The sequence below is a fragment of the Brachyistius frenatus genome, unplaced genomic scaffold (assembly GCF_029030835.1).
Source record: "Brachyistius frenatus isolate BFR_SWC_R1_liver_20210118 unplaced genomic scaffold, ASM2903083v1 Contig_5, whole genome shotgun sequence".
Classification (NCBI taxonomy): domain Eukaryota; kingdom Metazoa; phylum Chordata; class Actinopteri; family Embiotocidae; genus Brachyistius; species Brachyistius frenatus.
This window is the reverse complement of record NW_027210604.1, coordinates 426,084-448,961: the sequence shown is the minus strand read 5'-3', so window position 1 is coordinate 448,961 and position 22,878 is coordinate 426,084. Positions and strand designations below refer to the sequence as shown.

At 40.7% G+C, this 22,878-nt stretch overlaps 1 protein-coding gene across 3 annotated transcripts in view; it reads left to right on the top strand.

The window, feature by feature from the left end:
- The window catches only part of clip2 (CAP-GLY domain containing linker protein 2), a 37,828-nt gene extending 16,188 nt beyond the window's left edge, over positions 1-21,640 (top strand). The window contains exons 6-18 of one of the 3 annotated variants that reach the window (XM_069715984.1): positions 1,708-1,905; positions 2,017-2,120; positions 2,961-3,021; positions 4,839-4,943; positions 9,694-10,074; positions 10,348-10,926; positions 11,030-11,087; positions 11,593-11,676; positions 12,828-12,984; positions 17,497-17,656; positions 18,330-18,518; positions 19,212-19,271; positions 19,389-21,640. In XM_069715984.1, coding sequence (XP_069572085.1) covers positions 1,708-1,905; positions 2,017-2,120; positions 2,961-3,021; positions 4,839-4,943; positions 9,694-10,074; positions 10,348-10,926; positions 11,030-11,087; positions 11,593-11,676; positions 12,828-12,984; positions 17,497-17,656; positions 18,330-18,518; positions 19,212-19,271; positions 19,389-19,400 — 2,148 coding nt within the window. In that variant the 3' untranslated portion in view covers positions 19,401-21,640. Of the gene's footprint in view, positions 1-1,707; positions 1,906-2,016; positions 2,121-2,960; positions 3,022-4,838; positions 4,944-7,102; positions 7,154-9,693; positions 10,075-10,347; positions 10,927-11,029; positions 11,088-11,592; positions 11,677-12,827; positions 12,985-17,496; positions 17,657-18,329; positions 18,519-19,211; positions 19,272-19,388 lie in introns of all 3 variants that reach the window. The other 2 variants (XM_069715992.1, XM_069716001.1) reach the window with 2 other exon arrangements.
- The last annotated feature ends 1,238 nt before the right edge of the window (positions 21,641-22,878 follow it).

Here is a 22,878-nt window from a genome sequence, read left to right as displayed (position 1 = left end):
AGTAAGTGAGTAAATAAACATAATAACCGGACTTAATTATACATTTTAAATGCCAAATAAAAAAAACAAGAGTTTCATGGAAAGGAAAAGCAAGAAAAAAAAGTATTTTTTTTTTTAAGCAGGCTTTTTCTTTATCATTATAGTTTTCATTTCAAAAAAATCTGTTTGATAAAAGTTAAAAGTTCACAATTCAGATTTTGAATTTGTATGTATGAATTATTTAATTAACAAAGAGTCGATGACTCCGTATCGTTGCTCTGAAGTCCTTCCTGATCTGCTGAGCAGTTAACAACCGCAACAAATCTGCTGACCTGCAAGCTGAAAAGAAAGAAAGAAAAAAAAACCCTAAAATCTCAAACAGCTTGTTTCACCATGACGTGTCTTTAAGACTAATATCCTCTGCGACGGTTGGCAGGAAAAACTACGACGAACGGGACGCCGGCGGGGTCTCCCATCGATTTTGGCCTCCGGGTCGCGAGCCAGGTCCCGGACGGAGAAACACTCCCCCTTCACTTTGCTTAATTGTTGGCAGCGGTGTGAGGCGGCACTGAAAAGCAGCCTTTGTGAATTACTACGCACAAAGTGTTCTGACATAGCGTCGTTCCTAAAGACGTTCGGTGTCCCACGGTTCATCTCGTTAAGTGGTCAGGAAGTAGGAACTGTCTCTGATCTGCATGAAGAATTTGCAGGAAGATCAACTTGAAGACACGATAAGTTTAATACAGCGTAAAAAAAAGTATTCACGGCTGCAAGACTTTAACTAACGTCACGTCCTGGCTGGATTATATAATATATATATGTATAATAGATACACAAAAGCAGAAATCCATGACCTTTGAACCTCTTATTTTTAACCTTATTTTAAAGCCTCTTTTAAAAATAATTCTCTTTTTCTATCTACTTTTCTTATTACACGTATAAAATCCGCCAAAAACAATCGCGAATTCAAAATCTTCAGGCTTTTTAAAAATATAAAATGCCGTCTTCCTCCCAGCTCTTCCCTTTTTTTCCCTGAACAAAGCTCCATTCTCTGAGCTCTTCTGTTTTTAAATGAAAGCTGGTTTGACTCCTTTCAAAGAGCATACTCTAGTGGCCGAAGTGAAAACTGCCACTCTCTCGGCCCAATTTAATGTTTGTTGCTTTTGATGTGGATGTTGCGGATATTTCACAAGCAATCCACATATTTCCTGAGAGGATGAAAGAAGATGTCAAATTTTAGACCAAAGGCTTTTTTAAAGGCTGAGAAATATGTGCTGTTTGAAGGCAGCAGTGTTTCAGGCTCAGAGAAGCTTGTGGTGTTTCTGAGGGAGGAGGGTTGTTTTTTTTGTTTTTTTTTGTATATCGTGACAGTCGGATAACTTTCATAATCTCAACGCGAGTTTTGGTAATGGATTCATCATGTGATCGCATGACTTCAGCGTGTTGTCATATCAAATTCATGAAATAGTTTTTTTGTGATCATCTGAAACTTTTTTTTTTTTTTTTTTTATAAGAAAGCAAAGTTTCGTCATCAGAGGAAAACAGTTCTTACCTTGATTGTGATGTAATCACGATCTTAGGGAAAATAAACTTTGATGTGAAATCAATAGATTTATTGATTTACGCTACATCTGACAAGATGAATTCAGTCTAATCCCGTCTGTCTCGTCCTTCCAACCACGTTTTTCCTCATTTTCTTTCAAATTTATTTTCGTTTTCTCCTTCAAGCTGACGGAGACGTCGTCGCGCTACGCCCGGAAGATCTCGGGCACCACCGCCCTCCAGGAAGCCCTGAAGGAGAAGCAGCAGCACATCGAGCAGCTGCTGGCCGAGAGGGACCTGGAGAGGGCCGAGGTGGCCAAGGCCAACAGCCACATCTGCGAGGTGGAGAAAGAGCTGAGCGTGCTCAAAGCGCAGCACGTGCAGGTATGAAAAAAAAAAACCCACAAGCGACGGGAAGCGAACCCGTCCGAGGAGGAGCGGTGTTGTCAGCATACGCGTAAAAAAAAAAAATGCCTTCTTCTTTCTGCCCAACAGTATTTAACGGAGAACGAGAGCACCCTCCAGCAAGTCAAAGCCATGTTGGCCAACACACAGAAAGATAAACTGGAACTGGCCAATCAGCTGGAGGAAGAGAAAAGGTGATGTCACTCAAATGATGTAACAGTGCTGCTTCCCAGATGGAAATGTTTATTATTGTTTGTTAACATATATGTGTATTAATAGAATGAATTTGTAAATCATCTTTTCACTGTTTTCTTTCTGTTTTTAAAAAAAAAATCTTTTATGAACTAAGTTAGTCTTGCAAGGATTCAGTATAACTGTTTATTTCATTGAAGTGTTTTCCGGACTGTATCTTAAAGGAATAGTTTTAACAGTTTAGGAAATAAAATCCAAGATATTTGCTTTTTTTTTTTTTTTTTTTTAAGGGAGACAAGAGGATCGATGCGCAGGACGTGTTTAGCTTAGCTTAGCATAAAGACTGGAAGCAGGGGGAAACAGCTAGCCTGTCTGCCAAACTCTGCACATCAATAGAAATGCAAAAAAAAAAAAAAAAAAAAAAATAGCCGAGTGAGTGTTTTGTGTGCAGCATCCTGAATTCTTGTCGTCATCCTGAGGTTGCCAGGTTTTGGTACGCAGACGCGACCCCTGAGCCTGTCGCCAGATTTTCTGCACAGATGCACCGGGAAGGATGAATAAACACAGAACTCCCCCCTGAAATGTAGAGGTTATGGTCTTTACTGTCAAATTAAAGGAACATTTCCTCATTTTGGAAACACGGACATGAAATTAAAATCTGTGTCCTTATCCGGCTCTGCAGAGGAGAACAAAACTTCCCAGAATTTTTAACTATTAAAGATATAAAGATATCGATTTGTCAACACAACTAAACTCAGACTAGACTGCAGCACGCCCGATAACTCGGAGCGACTCAAACAGCTCACGGTCCTCTGTGGACATCTGACATCATGTGTTTACAGGAAAGTGGAGGACCTGCAGTTCAGAGTGGAAGAGGAGTCCATCACCAAAGGAGACCTGGAGGTATTCATTTACAATTATTAATCCCTGGATCGATAATGCAGCGAATGTAATAACCTTTAATACCACAGCCACCTGGTTCAGTAGGCAGTTTTTCGTGCTGTGTAACCGTGACGACGCCGTCAACGTCAATGCACATCCCGGAGACCAACGCAAAAAACAAAGATGAGGGTGATAAATGGTGCAAAAAATGCAAAGTTAAAAGTGAGAAAACGCGAATTTTAAACATTTTCTGTGGATTAAATGTGCATAAAAATATAATATTCTCTGAGCAGCTTCCCCGCTCTCGCTACGCCGTCTGCTACAGATGTTTCACGAGCAGAGAGCACTTTAACGCAGGTGTTAATTGTACTTTCAGTCTGACGTCCACTAGGTAAAGATCTGTCCTCGCTCCCGTTTCTTTTTCGAGAAAGAAGGCGAATCCAATTTGTTGGCTTTTTAAATGTGCTCTTAGCCTCGCGCAGGCAGCGCGCCGACGCCACTACTCTAAAACATTAAAGCCCAAGAAACTTCCTTGAGACAAAAGTCAACTTTACTGTGTCAATTTATCAAAAAGCCGCTGCGACCTTGTGTTGCTGCAGTTGTGATGTGGCATTTAAACGGCGGCCATGCTTGCACAAGAAAATGGAAAATAGGCCGTCGCTGTTAACAAAATAAAACTCAAAGTGTATTTCTAAGGTTATCTACTGTAATATGAAACTCTCAGATCACTTAAAGGATTAAGTCCGTCATTAAAAAAAAAAATAAAAATAAATGTTATGTCAAGAAATCTCATGAAAAATGGGCCAGTACATTTCTCAAAACCTTCTCCCTCCTTAATCCGTAATTCCAAGACACATTAATTTCTCATTAAGACGTAAATCTTCAAAAACCCTTCACATACATCATTTTAAAGGCTCAGTAGTTTTCTATAACAGCAGGTCATTGTAGTTTTCAATAAATGTGACTCAAACAGGATCAAAAGGTGGATTAGTTGGGATTATTTTCGGCTGCAGATTAAGACATTATTACTTGGTGCTGTATAGTAAAGCAGTCCAAATTAATTTAAGGGCTCAAACTCATGATAAAGAATTTTACCCAGTGCAACTGTGCGCCTCACTGATGTGCTTTTATGAAGAAGGAATAAGATTTGTTAGCGTTTATATTTGTTTAAAGTAAGAAAAATAACTCATCATTATTCATAACTAAGAAACGTGTGAGAAACTGTAAGAAAGTTTGATTTATCTGCTAATGTTTTTCATTTGAATAAATTTCATACAATGTCGAATTTTAAAGATAAACAATAATTATAATACATTTCAATCATTGTTAAATTTTAAAGATAAAAAAATAAATAGAACAAATTTCATGCAATGTTACATTTTTATAAATAAATAAAAATGCATGGACATTTTCAGCTCGTCACTTCCCCACCTAACTTTTCCGAGTACTTGTATGTGTATGTGTGCACATAATACTTCCTGTTTTAATCAGTACCGACTCTCGGCCGTCCGCAGGGACAGATTTTACAGTCACCGGTAAAAAAAAAACCACCAAAAAAACGTCTTTAACTGCAAACTGCACTTTTCTCTCCGAGTGCAACCTAACCTCGTATGTTCTCCTCAAACCTCCCATCACGTCTCAGGTTTTCATCTCAGCTCTGTGCTGCTGTCGACACTTTCTGCCCTTTGATCATCTGTTGTTAGTTGTTTTGATCCCCATCATTCCCCGTTGATCTTTACGGGTGTCTTCCCTTTCTTTCGGTCTCTTTTCTTCTTCTCCTTCTTCTTCTTCTTCTTCTTCTTCTTTTCTCTCTCTCTCTCTTTTGTCTCTTTCCGTAGACTCAGACGAAAATGGAACATGCCCATATTCGTCAGCTTGAGCGGAGCCTGCTCCTCGAAAAGTCGAGAGCAGTGGAGCTCCAGAGACAGTTAGAGAAGCGGAGGGTAAAGCAGCACGAGCCCTTTGCCTGTGGCCACCGTCCCGTTGTGGTTCTGCACCTGTTTGCTTCTCTGTTGATGATAGAGAGAACTCACAAGCTGCACAGGTTGAAATCATATTCCACCTCAAATCCAAAAATCACCCCCCAAAACAAACATGCCAATAACAATTACACATATCGGCACACCGATCATTCCGGGCTCTAATCTGAGCGTGTCATTTCTAATCTGGGCCTCATTTTTCCGAGCTGTGACCCTTTTCACGACAATAATGTCAACTTAATATGAATTTCACAGACGGAAAGCGACGACGTTTGAAGCATTTCCTGCGTCAGAGAAGTTCTCTGAGCGCATCGCATGACGGTATCGGTATTCGGAAAGCTTCACGTTTCGGTCTGTAGGTTCTATTAAGACTCGCATGGCGTGGCATTTTTGGAGGATTAAACTGTTGTTGAGAAAATCCAACAGTTTCAAAGATCAGGCTGGTGTTGTCCTGTCGACAAATCCAATGAAAACACCAAAACCCACAATGCATTAGTCTTTTTCTGAATACTTTTTTTTTTTTTCAACTGAATCATCCTGAATTTTAATAAACAGCTCCCATACAGTGTTTCATTTTTAAAAATGCGAAATAATTTACTTAAAACGGCTGTCGTTTTTTTAGCTACTTAAAATGTAAATATTCCATCTGTTGGGGACTATTTTCAGCTGCGGATTAATAAACATTCAGTGCAAGTATCTATGGAAACTGAACAGTTTTTTCACTGCATATGGACCATAGACGGTATATATAATTGGACGTAGCTTCTGGGTCTGAAAAATGAGACTGAAGTGCCTGAAGGTGCAATACCAGCGAGTGCCACTAGAGGTCGGCTCCATAGACTCCCATTCAACTTCTCATTAAATTCAAAGTCAATAATTTTTTTTCACGACTCATTGCGGTGTTGTTAGCTTGGAGTCACTCCTTTTTATTCGTTTCCTGTCAGTCCATCTGAAAATAATCCCTCATTAATTAGAAGATAAACCTCAAAAAGTGGTCTTTTTTTGGGTGGTGGGTCTGTTTGATTGACAGGCCCAGAGTTTAGTCAGGTGTCTGCCATCGGTGGGGAAGGACGTAGTATCGTTGGGTTTCCAATCAGATCGAGTCAGATCTACTGCTGGCTCCTCCCCCAGCTCGCCCAAATATGGTCACTTCCTGCTCCAAACGAGATGGCGCCGGCTAAAGTCCGAACTCAAATGGGTGACATCACTGCTGGTTGCCACCTGATATGGACTCAATAAAATGCAGTCTATCTAAATGAGGCAACATGACAACTCTACTTATGGTTGCGGTTTTGGTCTTTTCATGGAATTTGTTGACCAAAAAATGAAGCTATAGAAATCATCAGCCTCACGCCTTTAAATTGACCTTTTAAACTCATCGGTTTGTGAAGTATGTGGGTGGCTCTCGCACTATTCTTCAAGAAAAAAAACCAAGGATTGAATCCCCAACACGCCATTTATACTGTAGCTGAATATTTGTTTTCTTTTCTTTTCTTTTTTTTTTTTTACCTTGAAAGCACATAAAGACACCCAGAGTGACTTTATGTGCTCCTTCCTCTCCTTTCACTCCTTCAACCTGTGATGGGAAACACAAAGTCAGTCGAGGCTCTCAGCTGCTTCAGCTTCTCAAGTACCTTCAGTTGCAGCAAGTTGGTGTTTAGTTTTCATTTAATTTACCTTTTTTTTTTTTTTCTCCCTGCTGCACCGGACAGGTGACACCGTTAGAAATAACACCTCTTCACTTCCACAGAGCGAAGAGGCTGATTCTCCCCCTGAGCCTCCACGCTGATTTCCGAGCAGTTACGCAATTGGTAACACGTGAGAAGTCGTTAAATCGTTAATGGGATTCGTCGCTGATTCTTAGATAAATGTTTCACGACAAATCACAGCCGACATGCCAGTTTATTTATTTGCTTTTCTTCAGCGAGCGCAGCGAAGGACGTCCTTAACACCACGTTTGACACGCGCCGCTGCACTTCAGAGAGAAACGCCTCTTCAATAATAGACCGTTGATATCGCAAATCAAACCCGTCCAAGCTTGTGCTTTCAGTTTTTCAGGCATCAAAGATAACAAGGCACTTTTGAAAAAGGTCTGGAATCCATATGTCTGCTTCTGCCAACAGGGAAGATGCACTCATGACGCAGTATCCTTGAGGTTGGGTAAGAGAACCAAGGTGAAAAAAAACAACAACAAAAAAAACAAACATAAAAAGATTGTATCTTGTTTTTGGCTTTGATCCGCTGCTGATCTATCTCAATTCTTGACTTCAAAAATCGACTTCGGATGCTGTTAAGGACATTAACCTTGCATAGACTCTCTTGTTTTGTTTTTTTTACTCTTCTACTTCTGTGTGTCGTGCCGTCATCCGAACGATATGAATCATCTCGTAACTGTCAGGTCTCGTAAATTGTTTTTCCCCCAGATGGTTGAAATTAACATCTGTGCAGCAGGTCCGCCCTCTTAATCTCCCTTTTTATTTTGATTGGATACAAGTGTGTGTGTGTGTGTGTGTGTGTGTGTGTGTGTGTGTGTGTGTGTGTGTGTGTGTGTGTGTGTGTGTGTGTGTGTGTGTGTGTGTGTGTGTGTGTGTGTGTGTGTGTGTTCGGTTGTCACCGTGCTGAGGTCTGTTTGCCGGCTTCGTTATATCTGCTTGGCTGCTTCTAGATGATCAGAGAATGGCTGTGCTCTCTCATCTTCCACTTCTTTGCACACGTAGTGAGCTGCGCAAATATTTGGACGGTGACACGTCGATTGTTTGGCTCCTTAGTTTACTGAGTGTTGGGTGGAAAATTATACTTTGATATTAAAGTGCAGGCCTTTCAACTTTATTACGACGGGCAGCGTAGGTCAAATAATGAGTCTAATGGTTTTGTTTGATCCTTTTGTTAAATGCGATCCAATACTTCGATGGTACTCGTTTTAAAATAATGAACAACTTATGACCTGTTAGAGAAGGAGATACGTATCAAGATTGAAATAAGTAAACCAGAAGGCTTAAATCTAATATTTGTATATTATTAATAGATTAAATGACTATATAACTGCTTGCTCATAGTGATAAACCAACATCGATTTATCAGCTGACTGTGTAGTTCACCTCTGCTCAGCGTTTTAGTGCCTTTTAGCTCATCGTTTTGGGTTTCTGGCCTGAAAAAAACTCTCCTAATGTTCCTTTTTCTTTTTTCTTTCCCAAAAATGCAGCGCTCTGATTAATTTGCTGCACTCCAGCCGCCCAGCACCAAACAGCAGACGGGCAAACTTAGCAGCTTAAAGAGCCAAATATTTCCTTCAGGAGTTGGGTGAAGACCAAAAAGTGTTAAAGAAAGTTGGTGAAAATTGAGTTTACATTCATTAACTGCACTGTTTGCTAATCTTTAAGCCATAATATCTTGAGGTGATAAAACTGAAGATCTTTACACTCGTTCCGCTGGCCCTAAGTGGTCAATAAGTAGCACGAACTATCTTCAAAGATTCAAGTTTGTTTTCTCCATGCCCCATTGTTCTTACTTTAATATTCACAATTTGATATATATTTAAGGCAATCTTCAGTTCTTTTGGATATTACCTCAGTTAACATTACCTCAGTTGAAAGAGTTTAAATCTTCATTATAAAGCTGTAAGCTTCAATTATTCTGTAGGACAGCCAGTTCTTTCCCGATATCCCACCAGAAACAGTCCCGTTTTTATCTGGTTTATATTCTACCTTCATGTTTTTACTGACACAAACCTAGTTTAGCCGTAAGCCGCTGTGTTACGGCCAAGTGTAGGTCTACAAAGTTACTCAGTCTTACACTAAAATAAGAAACCAGAACTTAAAACTTTGTGATAAGGTTTTAAAAAGTTGAAAGAATTAAAGGAGTAGTTCTCCATTTTGGAAAGAAAAATGCTCAAAATCATTATTTCTGAGAATGACATGAGAAGAGCATCAAGTATGGCACTAGAGCTGGGAAGTGATTAGCTTAGCTTAGCATAAAGATTGAAATTAAGCTTGTAAAGCGAGCCTGGCTCTGACTGAACTTTGTTTTTTTCCTCCTTAGGCGCAACAAAAACCAGCAGCTATGCTGTCATAGATTACATTAAGATATTAAGATCACTCATCGGCATGTAGCAGCGTGTTTATACATCCTTCACCAACTCCTCAGTCGAGTCTTCGTTGCTAATTGTTCACCAGCTAGTTGCTCATTCAGTCTGTTTGCCATCTGGTGCTGGGTTGTCAGACATTAAGAGTAAATCAAACAATAAAAGTGCAGCGCAGAGAACCAAAACAATTAGTTTGAAGATGCTGTGAAGCTTTGCAGGTCCTAAATTGAGCAAATAATATGTTTTGTAATTATTACGGACATAACTGATTGTATGATCTTTATGTGTAGGAAGTAAATCAGGGAACCAAACTGAATCCATCTGTTTCCGTCCACTCACTTTTTGTAATCTACCTGTACTGTATCTTCACCGGAATGCACTTGGCCGTCTCCAGTCTTTGCAAGGACCCTTCGGGGTGGTTTCTCTTTGATTTCCTTTTTCCCCCCGGCGGCCTGACTTTTGGTCACCAGTTCTTTGGAATGACATTCTTTTGTTGGGTCCCTCCACCTTTTTGAAGTAATAAGGTCATTCCTTTGAAAGGCTGACATCTTCCTGCTGTGGCAAAGCTCAGAAAGAAAAAAAAAAAAAACTTCCAGAGGCGAGTGACGGATGCCGCTTTTTCTCTCCCATCAGCAAACCACCGTCGAGGAGCAGAGTCGTATCGTGCAGCTGGAGAAGGAGCTCGCCCTCAGGAGAGCCGAGATCGCGGAGCTCCAGGCTCAGGCCAGAGGGGGCGACGCGAGCTCGCAGCGGGACGGCGCCGCGCAGGGCCCGGGGTCCGACGCCCAGCCGGAGACCGTCCTCCTGCACGAGCAGCTTCTGTCGGCGGGCCGCGAGCACTACAAGGAGAGCAGCGAGCTCAAAGAGAAGTACGAGGCGGCGTTGGCTGCGAGCCGGCGGGAGGTCGACTCGCTGAAGGCGCTGGTGGAAAAACAGAACCAGGACATCAGTGACACGAAGCAGAAAGTCCAGCAGGCCACCAAGGAGAACATGGAGATGATGGACACCTGGAAGGTATTCGGCTGCGTTCAAAGAGCTGCAGCGAGAGCAGAGAAAAGGGACAATTCCCAGTGGGGCTCAATGAAGAAAAGTCAGGCATTAGAAAGTAGAAAAGTCACAGAGCATTACGTTTGTAGTGTTCTTTTAAAGTAGGACAGTTTTCATGCGTTGAGGGAGGCAGATATTCCACATTTTGCTCACAGCAGGCTGAAAATCAAAATAAATTCCTTCTCAATTAATTTTGAATCCCCCCAAAAACAAGCAGCCTGATAATTCTTTCCTCTGCAGGCCAAATTTGACACTTTAGTGAGCGACCACCAGCGATCCCTGGAGGACCTGAAGGCGTCTTTGAGCGGCGATCGCACCACTCCGGACGGCCAAGAGCAGGACGCCCAGGAGCTGAGAGCCGCCCTGGAGACCCTGAAGACGGAGCACCAGCTGGAGGCGGAGAACCTCAAGGCCAAGCACAAGATCGAAGCCGCCATCCTCACCAAGGAGCGCGAGGACCTCGGCGCTCGTCTCCAGGAGGCCAAGGAACGGCTGGCCGAGGGCGCGCAGACGTGGAGGGCCGAGGCGGAGGCCCAGAGCGGCAGGCGCGCCCTGGAGGAGGCCATCGCCGACAAGCTGCAGAAGGCGGAGCAGAGGCTGGCGGAGGCGGAGAAGCTTCGGGCGGAGCGGGACAAGAGCGCGGAGGAGCTGAGGGAGCGGCTGGAGCTGTCGGAGAAGAAGATGAGCGACTACCAGGCTCTGCAGAAGGCGCAGGCCGAGAGCCGGGAGGAGATCCAGAAGCTGGAGGAGAAGCTGAGGGTGACGGCGAACCAGCTGCAGGCCATCCAGGCGGACCGCTACACGTCCCACGACGCAAACGTGAGCGTCTCGGGAGAAGCGACAAACAGAAATCCTAATACCTGCAGTGATTTGATGAAACGCTGCTGTTGCTTTAATTGAGGCTCTCTTTGTCCTCTTTCAGGTGATAGAAGATAATGACATTTCAGACGAGAAGATGAAGCTAAAACAGAATATTGAAGGTATCAGCGTCCATTTGTTTTAATACCAAATGCATTTCTACAAACCTAAATCAGCTCCTTTTTTCTTGGCGTGATTATGTGTTCTGCTCCTTGTTATCAATTCTCAGTGATGAAAACTGATACTATTCGTTTATTAACACCCCTTTTACACTTTAGTGCTACTTAGTTTATTAGTGTCTCCTCTTAATTTACTTTTATGCTTGTGAGAACCAGAAAGAAAAAAAAAATCCCTGCCGTGTCCTTTTTCTTTCATCTGCAATGAACGTTTCTACAATTTGGGGAATGTGTTTTTCTCGCTGAGAGTTACATTAGATTATTAAACCAAATATGTGTTGTGTCTTTATGAAAAAAAAAAACAAGAACAGCAGCTAAATACAAAATAACTCAGATGTGAGATTAGCACCTTACAAACTGCGTCACATCAAACACCTGCATCAGTGCTCATTGTGCTTTTTTTTAACAGTGTAATTAAGCCTGTTGGTTGTTTTCTTTTGTTTTTCCTCAGAAACGATGGAGAAGTTGTTGAAAAGGGAAAAAGAGGTCTTTGCTCTCACCTCCCAGGTGGAAGCCCTCAAATCACAGATGGGAGGTAAATGTCTTTTTTTGCACGTCGACCTTTTTCCCAGGCTATGATGTCTTTTGTTCCCACGGTGACAGGATATCCCTGAATATTGAATTTCTGTTGAGTGTTTTTGGTGAATTCATTTTTTTTAAATCAAAACATTTTCTTCACAGTAATAAAAAAAAAAAAAACAAGACCGGGCTGGATGTTTGGCTGAAGTATTTCCCGCCATAATCCTCAATATCTAAAAGTCAGTCTGCGGCATATTTAGATGACGACCTTCATTAGCAGCATTCAATCAGCGCTGCTCTCTCCGTGCGTCCGTGTAGCGCTCGTATGTGCGGCGACTTGCAGACTCAAACTTAATTTTACGCGAGTCACGCTGAGTTCACCGCGGGGGTGTGAGGGGTGTGTGGTGGGGGCGGGGAGGAGGAGGGGGGGGTTTCTTCATCTTCGCCGATACGTTCTTTGATCATCGGCGAGAAAACCTAGCTATTTTTTTTTCTTTTTCTTTTTCTAAAAGTTCCACTCACATCAAAAGGAGCCCCCCAAAAAAAACCTGCTTCGTGTAAATTCAGATAATCCAATTGACACACTTTGAAGAATGCGTCGTGAATTATTTAAAAAGAACAACATGGAACTCGAAGCGAAGAGAAGTTTGCATTAACTCTTAACAAGAAGGTTTTTTTTCCAAGCGGAGTCGACGGGAAACGATGTGAAAACCTGGGAATGAAAATAAAAAAGCCGCTTTTCATTTCCTTTTCACTTGGCAAGAGTCTCATCAGAGAAAAATATATATATATCATTATATATTATGATTTATTGGGTGGTTTTATAAATAAGTAATGAGGCAGAGATCACAAATTTAGCAGAAAGTCATTTGAAATGGATTAGATTAGATCCTGTAATATAAATTTTACATGCATAATTCCCTTGTAATGTCCCATAGACTGAAGTTTATGTTACAGGATGTTCCCATTTATGATAAAATAATGAATTTTTACAGCTGTTACACGATTTGTGCGATTAATGCTTGATATGAGGAGTTATAATATTTGAAGGGTAAATAAAAACTTGTTTAAATGTCTTTAAAATATACTTATTACAACAATATTGTATGTTGTAAACAAAATATAAAAAAAGAAAAAAGAAATCCATTAATTTTTCTCTTACGTTAGCTCTGGAGGGCAAAGTTCGCTCAGGCGAAAAGAAGGCCGAAGCGATGGCCAAGGAGAAAGTGCGCTTGGAGGCAGAGCTGGAGTCCATGACCAAGAAGTCACATGATGCCTCTGGGCAGCTGGTCAGCATCAGCCAGGAGCTGCTGAAGAAAGAGAGGTAAATGTTTAACATTCAGCTGCGAGGGAAAAATTTCATCTTTGTACATGCAGACGTGATTTTAAGAAACAACATCTATTTAATAATGGACTGATACTTGGAAGGCTGTATTGATTTTACAAACAAACGAAGCCCTCTGTTCTTTTGCAGCCAGTGAACAAGAATGCAGGTTGTGCTTTTTATCGAGCGTTCGTCTTTCATTTGTTAGCGTTTGTTTGCTTCTAAAGTCTCAATGCGATTCTACTGTCCGGTAAAGATGTTCATGAGGATGCAGGAAGCCTTCTTTCATTTCTATTTAATAACCCTTAATTTCAAACTTTAATGTCCCCTAAAGGAAAAGCACCTCTGCATACAATAAAACCACATAATAATTAGTATTTAAAAAGTGTAATACAAAGTAATTATCTTTTTTGGATCTGCAGGAACCTGCTGGTCTCTTTGTGATGAACATTTTCTGCTGTTCAGGTGTAGTGTGATGTGATACTTCACTAAAGTCATAGAAAAGTGATAGTGATATGAGGGCCCTCGCAGCTTCACGTCAGCACGCGAGGGTCGGCATATTCCTGCTTGCAATTTAAAAAAAAAATTCAATCTCGTTCCTTATTCTTCTTTAAAAAAAAAATTTTTTTTTAAATTGCTTTTTTTTTTTTGGCGGCTTTAACATCTTTAAAAACTCTTGCCTCACTCATGCCACACGCCTGATGCAAGTTTCATGAGGTTTGGAGCATCGTTTGACCTTAAACATCAACTTCATATGTCACAGCGAAACATCAAACTTAGCCGCATCGCTCTGGCTATACTCTATACTCTATACTCTATACAATATACTATATACTATATACTCTACATTCTATACTTTATAATCTATACTCTATACTCTATACTACATACAAAAATGAATTTTGGGTCACTTTTTGGACGACATGCTATAGTTGAACTTTTCTTTGAATATTGTGGACAACATACTTTGGAAATTTTGGATGACTTTTTGGAGTATGACCTTTTTCTGAACTGAACAACTTGCCTCAAGTTACTTCTCACTGTGAGGCAACTGCTCTAACACCACTGTGTCATACTATATCATACCTGAAATATGGAAAAAAAAAAAAAAGTCACTTTTGGACTTTTATTTTGTTGTTGACCTTTGGTTTAGGTATTAGTATGACTACAAACCCGAACCTGTGTGGCTTACCCTTAGAGGGACTTGCCTTAGGAGGTCTTGCCCTCTGTGAACCATGTGGCTTACCCTTAAGGGGACTCGCCCTCAGTAAACTGTGAACCGTATGTGTTACCTCGGCGGGTAAACTGTGAACCGTGAGTGTTACCTCGGCGGGTAAACCGTGTGTGTTACCTCGGCGGGTAAACCGTGAACCGTGAGTGTTACCTCGGCGGGTAAACCGTGAGTGTTACCTCGGCGGGTAAACCGTGAACCGTGAGTGTTACCTCGGCGGGTAAACCGTGAACGGTGTGTGTTGTATTACCTCGGCGGGGCTCGAACCCGTGTCTCCATGAGGTCGTTTCCAGCTCGGAGTCGGCGTTGTAGACCGGTGGACCATCTCTGGCGCTGGAGGGCAAATCGCGGCAGGAGAAAGAGTTTCATGGAGTTCACTCAGAGCTTCCAGAGACTCAACCAACAGTCTGGTTAACTCAACAGGTAAAAGATTCTACTTCACCAAGGTTGCTATTAATGGTTCAGATTCCACGTTGGCCTGTTGATGGTGATTCAACATTTAGTTTAGTTTAGTTCAAGTTGAAACGTTTGGAGAAATTGGAAAACTTTTGCATGCACTAAACATTACAGGAAGATATTTAATATATCTTAAAAAGTCATGAAAACCCCCTTGAAAACATGCATGTACTATCCAAAGAATGTCTGTGAATGAATATTCATGAATATGAATCTCAGCCAGAAGGTTTAGGCTTCGATCCCCCCCTTTGTCATGACTCAGAAAAAAAAAAAGCCTTTTTTGTCTTTGAAAATGCCGGCCGTTTTTTTTTAACAACATGCCATAGCATGACTTTTGGGTCACTTTTTGGCTGCCATGCCATGGACATACACATGTCCACTGGATTTTGGGCATGTACGTAAATGTAGTCGCCGGGGCATCTGTTTAGGGGGCGCTATAGAGCCATTTGGCCACGCCCACTCGCGACTCCACTAGAATATGACATTTTTCGCCGGGAGAGATGTGTGTACCAAGTTTCATGAGTTTTTGAATATGATAAAGCCTCCAAAAATGCAGTTCTTCGCAGAGAAAAATAAGGAACGAGAATAATAATTTTACGAATAACGACAGGGCTTTCGCTCCTTCGGTGCTCGGGCCCTAATTAGCTCAATAATGTGATAGATTAAAAGGTAAGTCAATAAATTAGTATTTAAAAAGATACATGTTAGATATTGCATCGAAAAATTTGGCATTATTAAAAGAAACCTTAATATTTATAACACATTAACACCTGTGTAGTCATAGACATTTGGCTTAGTTATTATGGGATGTCAGTGGATAATTTTTTTTCATTTTTAAAGTAGCATTTGTTGTATTTAAAAACATTTTTTTTTTACCTTAAAAGACTTTCAAATGAATTTGAGGGTAGCTGCATTCTTCTCCGTGGATTCGTCACTGCGTTCGTCCACTTTTCCATTTCACACGGCCATTTGACCCCATCGTCAACGTAAACACGCTGATTAGTGCAGCTTTTAAAATGACGGATGAGTGTTTGTGCTCAGATTTCTTATCAGAAGCTTTTGGAGAAATATTTGACGCTCTGCCAGCGCATACCGCCATCTCACAATGCCGTGAAGAAAGTGGTGTTGAAAGTCTCGGAGGGGGAAACGACAAAGGCCAGCCTACTGGACACATTATATTTAGTTTCACCAACTTCCCAAACTCACACTGTCAAATAAAACTAATAACTCATAACTTCAGGTCCTTACTTAAAACCACCCGAATGGAAATAGAGAGTTTTCATAATGTCTAGACACACACACACACACACACACACACACACACACACACACACACACACACACACACACACACACACACACACACACACACACACACACACACACACACACACACACACACACACACACAGTACATGTTTATGCAGCGCTGTTGCAATTAGTCTAGCATTACTGGCTATCTTATATTTTGTAGTTCTTACATTATTGATGCTTATGATGTTAGTAAATGCAACACAGCACTAAAGGAGTTAGGGTTACTGGATATCATTAAGCTTTCTTAATGTTAATGCTGCTGTTCCAGTCGGTAAAGTACTTTGGAAAAAAGAAGCTCGCCTTAAAAACTTTGAAGAAGTCGATCAAATAAATCAATTTAAAGCGGTTAGTCCCGACTCATATGGCAGAATAAATTATTATTTTTAGGAAGCAAGTGATAAAACAGTCTGACACAACACTGCAGATCTTTTAGAAAATGACACAAAGAAAGTCTGTGTAGTTATGAGTCAGTGGTATGAGCGTGCAAGATTGTGGTAAACAGAGTTTGGCAAGAGGTGCAGCATGTCAGAGGTGTAACAGGAAACTGAAGGAGGGAAACATGATCAGTGACGTGTGGATGACACGGCTTAAATAAGGACAGATTAAATAACCTTTTCGTGTTCCTTAAGCCTTCATTAACAGAGTTTTGGCTACTTGGAGACATTAGAAACAAGCTGTGAACACAATACTGATATTTAGCTTTATATACTTTACATGCCAAACAATTCCACATAGGAATTTGATCAAGCCGAAAAAAATGCTCCAACAATTTAGTGGTGACGGAAAAACCAGCACTAGTCTGGCTGCATTAACTGTGGCTCAGTGATAACAGACTACTTCGCTCGTATGGTGGTTAGCCGCGTTTGTCCCGCCCCCCCTCCTTCACTGTGATTGGACGGCCGGTGACAGTGACGACTGCAACTCTCGGTTCTCAGCGTTCAGCGCAGAATAAGACGCTCAGCAGCTCGTCGAGCTGCTTACGTTCATTAAAACAATTTTAAAAAAGATATGCTGTTGCTCAGGGGGAAAAAAAACGGCTGTAGGTAGTTGCAGCGGTGGCCGAGTGTCAGGCCGGTTTCGGCGCATGCTGATTGGTTCAAGTGGGGTCTGGTTCACCACAGGCTAAACCAGAGCAGCTTTTTATTAAATTAAAATCATGCTCTTATCAGTAAAATGCATCTCTACCGCAAATACATATTCAGCACTTTTTAATAAGTGGGCAGATGTCGGAGTAGATGACCCACCTTTGGGCAGCGGTTGACCCCAGATTAGAGATAACTGTTCTAGTGGGTCACCGATAGCACAAACTTATAATATATGGATGGAGAGTCCATCTGCCGACTTATGTGACAGTCAACAATACAATCCCCGCCGGCCTGTCGGGATAACGTGTTCACATATCAGGTTGATTATCCTAAATTGTTCTGTCCCATCAGAAATAGGAATACTGGAAAAATAAGAACACGCTCAGTTTTTTTGCTTTTTTTAAAAAAAAAAAACAATTATTGCAGGAGTCTGAATGAACTGAGGGTGTTACTCCTGGAGTCCCATCGCCACTCGCGGGACATGGAGAAGGACCTGAACCGAGAGGTGCACAAGGCCGAGTGGAAGGTGAAGGAGCAGAAACTTCAGGACGACATCAAGAGCCTGCGGGAAAAACTGCTGCTGCTGGTGAGAACTAGAGGGACTGTACTCTTTAATATAAAACAAATACAAATAAATTGCTGGGCACAGCATCTTTTTAAAATGGGCATGGTCATAATGTTAAATAACGTGATTCCATGCTTCCACTTAATTAAAGGAAGAAACTGACAAAAATATTGTTACTTTCAGTCTTTAAGGGTCAAGAGGCAGCAGATCTGGAGCCTGCTTTTCCCATAATGCAATGTAATAGCGTTTTATTTTTGCTTTGACCTACCTTGCCGAACCTATTATTGTTAACATTTTTGATTAAATTTGTGTATTCTCCAAGCATCAGCAAAGATAACGCTGACAAGCCAGAGGGATGCATTTATTACCATGTGTAAAATTCAAAATTGATGAGAGTTTGACTTTAAAACCCAGACCTACGACATTGTTTAATATCTACATTTTCTTTAAAAAAATGTGTCCATAAAACTGTCAATAAACAGAATTTCTGTCACTGTTTTCTGGATAATAATTTAGCCACCCAATAATGCATCAGTTTAATACCTTATACAGTTGTCTTTTTTATGGCTGCAGAAAGGACCTATTTGAAGGTATATAGTATTAACATGCGTATATTTGTGTGTGTGTGTGTGTGTGTGTGTGTGTGTGTGTGTGTGTGTGTGTGTGTGTGTGTGTGTGTGTGTGTGTGTTTCAGGGTCGGGAGCGGTCCTCGCCCGACCACCGGCGGTACTCCATGTTGGACCCCTCGGCTCTGGACTCCGAGGTGACCCGCCTGCGTCAGCGGCTGCTCAGCACCGAGGACGCCCTGAGGAACGCCCTGGAACACAACCAGCAGGTGGACCAGCTGGTCCAGGCCATGCGCAGACATCCGGAGAAAAGCCCGGTAAAGAAATCATTTCACAGGTTTAACTTGGAAAAGCAGAAAAGTTACTCTGCTGTGATTTTACAAGGAAGCTTCCAGGTGTGAGTGTCTGTGAAAACTAGCCAGAATGATAGAAGGTTTATAATTAAAGAAAATCTCATTGTATGCGAATCAGCAGAGATGATAGGATGCTTGAAGATGTGGAAAAACTAAAATGAAGAGTTTTTAATGTCAGTTTGAAAGGTTTTAAATCAGACTAAAAAAAAAAACTAAAGTGAAGGAAGATTTTTTATTTAATTTTTGCATTGTGAGAATGAAGTAGAAATGTTGAGAATACTCAAAACGTTGTATGCCTGGCACTAATACTGAAATTATGAATTCAATTCTGGATATTTTGACTTGATTTCCAAAAAGCAGCTGCTTGGTTCAGCTAAGCTTACCTAAGCTTAGCTTAGTTTAGCTCAAAGCCTGTTTCCCCTTCTTTTCTGCCCTCGTGCTAAGCTAAGCTAACAAGCTCCTGGCTTTAATTTAGTATTTACCATCCAGGCATGAGATTCGTGTCAGTGTACTCATCTAACTCTCTGCATGAAAATGAATAAAGGAACTTAACAAATCTTTTAACGTGTCAACAAATGAAAAAACAACAACAACAGCTACATCCAGCTGAGATTGGAAGTACCGCCGATGACTCGTGACTTTATTTTGATTTTTCAGGCGCACGGTGCAAATTCAGCCAACGGGATTCATCACCAGGAGTCGGGGAGCACTCGAGATGTTGGTATTCTTTTACTGTTTTTTGTTGTTTTTGTTTTGTTTAGCCATTATATATACAGTAATATCATTAATGCATTTCATTTCAGACATTTTATTTGTTTTATTTGTTTTTTTCAGGAACAACACTGATACGAGCGGAGGAGATGACCACTGGGACGCTGACGTGACCCGAACTGAACTGGGACGTGCAGAAAAGTACATCTTTAAAAAAAAAAAACAAAAAAAACAAGAAGAAGAAAAAAAGACAAAGCTGGTCCGACGTGTCTCCTCGATGGACGCCTGAAGAACATTTTTCAGTTTACAGTTAATACCAAAACAGCGAATCTCTATCTCAAGTGAATTTATGTGTTGTTGCAGAAAAGCACTTATTAGCCAATCACGAAGATACCGCTTAAAGTACTTATAAAGGTGAGACACAGACGTGGAGAGATATTATCGGTACAACGACTGCTGAGAAAACGTACGGTACGGCGACTTTTGATGCTTTACGGTAGTTAGAAAGTTTCAATCCTCGAGTTGCCGGGAAACTCTTTGACTATTCTGAATTTTGACCCGGGAAAGCAAAAAAAAACAAAACACAAAAAAAAACCAACACAAAAAAACGGGCTGACGGACGACAACGTGAAGGACTGAAGAAAACCGTGTCTCGGTCGCTATGTTTGTTTAATTTATTACTTTTACTCTGCTTTGTAATAATCCTCCGCACTGTAGGTGGCGCTGTCTCGGCAACATGGGAAGGAAGGATGACCTTTTATTTTAATTTTATTTTTTTAATTTTTTCTTTGACTCGCTTGTCACCTTATTCAACATCTGATGAGGATTGGTAGCAAACTCTGTGCTTTGAACGCTGTTCGGTGTTCATCCTCAAAAACGATCGGGGAAATACTTGAGTTGAAAAATGGCTGTAAAGAGATCTTCTCGTATCGCTCCATGGTTTTTGAGCAGGTTAAATAGCATTTTGCAAAGATTTTAAGATAAATTTTGACCTCGTTGTTTGACCCGTAAACAAAATTTCAGTCTTTACTAAAAGTCAGTTAAAAACGTATGTGGAAAAAAAAAAAAAAAAAAAAAAAGTCTTAATGAAGTCAGCGTTTATACATTCAATTAAAAATGTTATTTACATAACGGCAAAATCACAACACAAGTTATTTCAGGGCACATAACACATTACAGCAGAACTTTACAGCATTATAAAGAGGAACCCAACAATTCCCACGAAAGCTGGGAGGGCGGGGGAAAAAAACCCTCTCCTTTAAGAGATAAAAAAACAAAAAAAACAAAACCCTCCAACAGAGGAAAGAGGGAAGAGGGAACTCCCTTTTAACAGGAAGTAAAACCTCCGACAGAACCAGGCTCAGATGTGAGAGTGGAGGACCGGTCGACTGCCATTTGATTGCATCATCATGCTGATATAGCATCTGTTATTTTAATAGCAGGCTAATTGCTAAGCCAGCCTATTCTAGTTTTAAACGGTCGATTGAAACTCTGAAGATATTTTTTAACACCAATAATACGACACGAATCAGAAGCCAGGACGTGAAAGAATGATCTGTTATTGACTACCAATCCTCTCCTCCAGGTGTTTGCTAAGGTGGCTAACTGGGCCCGTCTCCTAAAAAAAAAACACACAAAAAAAACTAGTCCCTTTTTCTTTTCTTTTTTTTTAAGACGTTGCACATCATTGGACTCCCTGAAGACTGATTATTAATTTAATTTAAGCTGAATTCTGAGTGATGTTCCAGGATGTTTATAGAATGAATTCAGTGAATTATTCTGGACTTTTTCATTCTTTAAAATCTCTCGTCTGACCTCCCGCCTCCTCTCTACCGATACGCCTCTTCTCTTCTGACGTCGCCTCTTTTATTTACTCCGGACTGTGTGTCGATACAGAATCCATCCATCCATAAGTATTATTAATTATGTGGTATTCCATATCAGCTAATTTTACTGTCCTTAAATGTCCCCGGTTGCTTTCTACTGACCCTGAAGTCTTACGAAAGGGCTGCCACAGGAGCTGAAACCCAAACCCCCCCCCTCTTCATCCTCTCCAAGGACTGTCAACGTCTGGATTTCATTTCTGTATAGAATTTATACTCTTTATTAAGTCTTCCAAATATTGTTTTTATCCATTTGTCAACTGAACGAGAGGATTGCCTGTTTGGAGTCGGGTCCGCTGTTGCTTTAACAGGAAGAGGAATGGGAGTTGTTTCTCATGCAGGGCAGGTCAGATTAAAAAAAAAAAAAAAAAAAAGCGAAATTTTCCATTGGATATTGTACATGGCCTTTTCAGCTGGAGGGGTTCGTACCCTTTGGATTATTGCTGCAATGGTTTTGGAGATTGAGTCATTAAATATTAACAATGTGGGCAAGGGGGCTGGTGGTGTTTTATTTCACACTCTTTTCATACTCTGCGTCACTTCTGTGTGTTTGGGTCTTTTTTCTGTATATTTTCTACAGAGCTCATTCAAAGTGGTGTCACATGTCACGCCGCTAAAAAGGTTGGTGGTTTGGGGGAATTAAACCAGCAACCATAATCATTTACTCATTTCTCAGCCACTTACACACACACACACACAAGCTGAGCTAAAATAAACTTTTTATGGATTTTATATCCATTTGAGGCACATTTTTTCCTCATTAAAATGACTTCTTCTTGACCAGAAGAAGGTGCAGTGATTCCTTTATGTTATATAAAAAAAAACAGACATTGCTTCTTCTTTTTTTTTCTTTTTCTTTTTACAGATATATTACTTTTATTTGTTTGGCCTTGGGAAATGTCAGGTCTTATCTACATGTCCCAGTTTTTATTTTTTTATTTTAGAGGGGCGGGGCGGGGGGGAGGGGATCGGTTATACTGGTGACATATAAATAAGTAAGTAATTATTTATTTGCAAAAGCAAGCAAAAAAATATAAAGCGAGGCACAGATCTATTTTTTTGTTGTGCTCCTGGTGGAACAAGAGTTTCACATTTCATGGAGTAAAAGTAACCGAAACTAACCAGATTACAGTGGATTATGATTTATGGTTAAAGTAATCACAATTGGCTTCTGTGTACATTAACTTGTAGATAACTATTTATTTTCTTTCCTCTAGGATATGAACTTTACCCTACATCAAACAGACGTGAGCTATTTTTAGGCAATCGCTGCAGCTATGGCATAACTTTCCACGGCCACAAGATCCACGTCGCCGTCTATATATCCACATCGGTCAGATCGTAATCCTAAAAATAATTTGGATACGGTTCAACTATCACATCAAACCACCTTCAAGTTGCAGCCAAAGTGGCAAGACAGTGATTTAAATAAATCATAGCCCTCATAAAATAAAATAATAATAATAAAAAAAAAAACGCACACCAGGAATATTTTCTTTTCAATGTATTTTTTTTGTTTGTTCCCAAGAGGGCTTTTTTCTTTCTTTTTCTTTCTTTTTTTTTTTTTTTTTTTTCAGAGGTTCCTCCGTTAATCCTGTATGTAAATTACAGCCAATAGATGCTGTTGTTGAGTTGGGCTGGGATTAGCAGGAGGCGAATGAGTTTCAATTTTACTGGATTACAGAACAAAGAAAGGGGGAAAGGGACACCCTGCTCTGTTAAAGGGGAGA